Source organism: Salvelinus sp. IW2-2015, linkage group LG28 (assembly GCF_002910315.2).
Source record: "Salvelinus sp. IW2-2015 linkage group LG28, ASM291031v2, whole genome shotgun sequence".
In the NCBI taxonomy this organism is placed as follows: domain Eukaryota; kingdom Metazoa; phylum Chordata; class Actinopteri; order Salmoniformes; family Salmonidae; genus Salvelinus; species Salvelinus sp. IW2-2015.
In genome coordinates, this window is record NC_036868.1 from 16,809,096 (window position 1) to 16,811,736 (window position 2,641).

Sequence of the window (2,641 nt, forward strand, 5' to 3'; positions counted from 1 at the left end):
ACTCCTTTCTTGTTGGAGGGAGACAGATGTTCTGCCCAGTTGGGCCTCTCTTTTCCTCTTCCTCTCTGGGAAGAATCACAAATGCAGGATTCCCTAAAATGTGTTGATTAATAATAATTCCCTCGGGAAACAACGTTTCCATACAGGTTCCTAAAAGTCCCAAGGATCCCAGATAGCAAGGACCCTTTTGGGAAATGATAGATTATGCAACCAAAAATTATGTTTCCCAATTATTTTATTTATTATCGCAAATACATCAGTCTTACGATAGGCAAGGTTCTTCTTTTTTTGTGCATTTATCATACATTTTAGGATACTAATATTTKCCAAGTACCTCAACTCCTCCACGGAGTTGGGCGCAGACTAAAGTCTTTTAAATGAACCTCCGAGCCGCTATGCGTTGATACTTATAAAATGTAAATTCTTAAACTCGTACCATGTACATATGTTTGTCTTCTGTTGTTTTATTTGTTTGCTAATTAATAATTGTTTAATAAAACAATCAAATAAAACCACCGACAAAAAACATTTTTAAGTACGAAAGCATTGCAAGACGGAGGTTAATTGAAAAAACTTGTCTGCTGCAACTCTGTGGAGGAATTCCTGTAGTTGGTAACAAGTCAGCCCCATGTCCCAACAGACTCCCATAGTTGGTAACAAGTCAGCCCCATGTCCCAACAGACTCCCATAGTTGGTAACAAGTCAGCCCCATGTCCCAACAGACTCCCATAGTTGTAGTGATTCCATTGATTCATTTGTTGCGTGAAATGAAAGGGTTCTAGAAAAACATGTTTTCCAATGTCCATTAATATTGCTCTGCAGTCTGCACAGAATGACAAGTTTACAGACAGAGTTTGTTAAATCTGTCTGTCATTTTTTCTGTAGCACAGCCTTGAGGATATTAAAGATAGTATCTGTGTTGGTGATGCCTTCTCAATGCAGGAAATTGCTGATTTTAGTCAGTACAACACACACAACTCACCCAGCTCCATCACYTGAAGCATCCCCAAACCACAGAACATTATTTAGCCACACAGAGAGACAGAAAAACATCCAACATCTGGGAAGCTTTTGTAAGGATGCCATATCTTCTCATCAACACACTACTCCGCCTGGTCAGTAGCCTATTTTCTATTTTCACCATTGATTTTGCATATGTTGAGAGAGACATGTATGTCTTCAACAATGTGTTGGTTTAATTAAGTAGAGCAGCACCATTAATTATGTCAATATAATGTAAAGATGAGTTGTGACAAACATCTTTTACCTTGCTTTATTTCTACAATTTGTGCAAGATATACAGTAATTGGTCATAGAAAACAAATCATGTTGCAGTCCAATTGGGAGGGCATTGGAAATGAAGTTGACCTTGCGTTATCACTGTGCTTTAGGTGACGGGTCCAACAATGGTTGGTGATGAGTTTTCAGACCCATCCATAATAAACTACTTAGGAGCCAGAAAGACCAACAAATTGGGGAACAACTTTTGAGTAATTTGCATAATTTACTGCTTTTTAAAAGAAGCTCAGAATCTACAGAAAATGTGTAGTGTAAAAAATGTGTTAACAACATACCCTTCAAAGGGCATACAAATTCCTTAGTGTTACTTCATGGCCCTAACTATGCTTACTCCATTTACTGAATTTCTGTATGAATTTACAACAAATACCCAAACACCACAGTGTTGGTTTATAAATGTAAAACCCTCGGCTGCCATGGATTTACATTGTGCAAATGTATGGTACTAATGCAATGTGTTCTCAGGCAAATAATAACGAGATCATTGCATTTCCAGTTGGGAGTACCATGTGGACGAGCCTCCCCGGGTGGTTCTGGACAAGCTGGAGAAGGTGGGCTTCTCTGTGGTGACCATGACAGGCGTGGGGTAAACACTGGTTTGGTGTCTAAACAAGGACACCATCATGTGAAAGTTGTTACTAACCACTTGGTCTCGCTGCAACAATGCATGAGTGTTTTCACCAGTCAGTTAGACTTGTACTACTGCATTCACTGTGTGTTTGTTGATTGGAGGGGTGTCTATGGTCAGTGATAACTTGGGTAAGGATATACTGTATGTTTTTTCTCTAGAACATATGTCGGTGTAATTTAATTGTTGATTATATAATATGACGTGGCTACAGTATTTGATGTGCCTGCAGTACTGATGTCATAGTGTATTTACAGTAAAATATCATTTGGAGACATTCAAGCAAATTGCACTTTGATGTAGCTACATTCACTACTGTACATACAGTCCTCTGTCTATGTTACTAAATTGTTGCTTGTGACAAATCCTATAGTATGTTGCACATTTGGTATCATGTATTTTTTAAGGCCTCAATAAATCATAAAATAAAAATAGCCCAGTTGTGTTTTTGTGTTATATGTTTTCTCATCAAATGCTATTTCTTTATGACGGCAATATTCCAATCTACTGTATTCCTCCTGCAAACGTGTGGCCTGATTGGTGGAGTGCTACAGAAATGGTTGTCCTTCTAGAAGATTCTCCCATCTCCACAGAGGAACTCTAGAGCTCTGTCAGCGTGACCATCGGGTTCTTGGTCTCCTATCTGACCAAGGCCCTTCTCACCCGATTGCTCAGTTTGGCTGGTCGGCCAGCTCGAGGAAGAGTCTTGGTGGT

General features: G+C 39.2%; 1 protein-coding gene across 1 annotated transcript; it reads left to right on the top strand.

Annotated features, from left to right (window-relative positions):
• The first annotated feature begins 1,079 nt into the window (after positions 1-1,079).
• Positions 1,080-2,036, top strand: LOC111954182 (GTP cyclohydrolase 1 feedback regulatory protein-like). Its single transcript, XM_023973708.1, has 3 exons — positions 1,080-1,115; positions 1,392-1,486; positions 1,796-2,036. Exons 1-3 carry the CDS (start codon positions 1,080-1,082, stop codon positions 1,887-1,889), a joined length of 225 nt encoding a protein of 74 aa, XP_023829476.1. The 3' UTR covers positions 1,890-2,036.
• The last annotated feature ends 605 nt before the right edge of the window (positions 2,037-2,641 follow it).

Coding starts and splice junctions, on each gene's coding strand:
- LOC111954182 (XM_023973708.1), top strand. CDS start 1,080: ATGCCATATCTTCTCATCAACACACTACTCCGCCTG. Junction 1,116..1,391: donor TCAACACACTACTCCGCCTG/GTCAGTAGCCTA, acceptor ACTGTGCTTTAG/GTGACGGGTCCAACAATGGT. Junction 1,487..1,795: donor AACAAATTGGGGAACAACTT/TTGAGTAATTTG, acceptor TTGCATTTCCAG/TTGGGAGTACCATGTGGACG.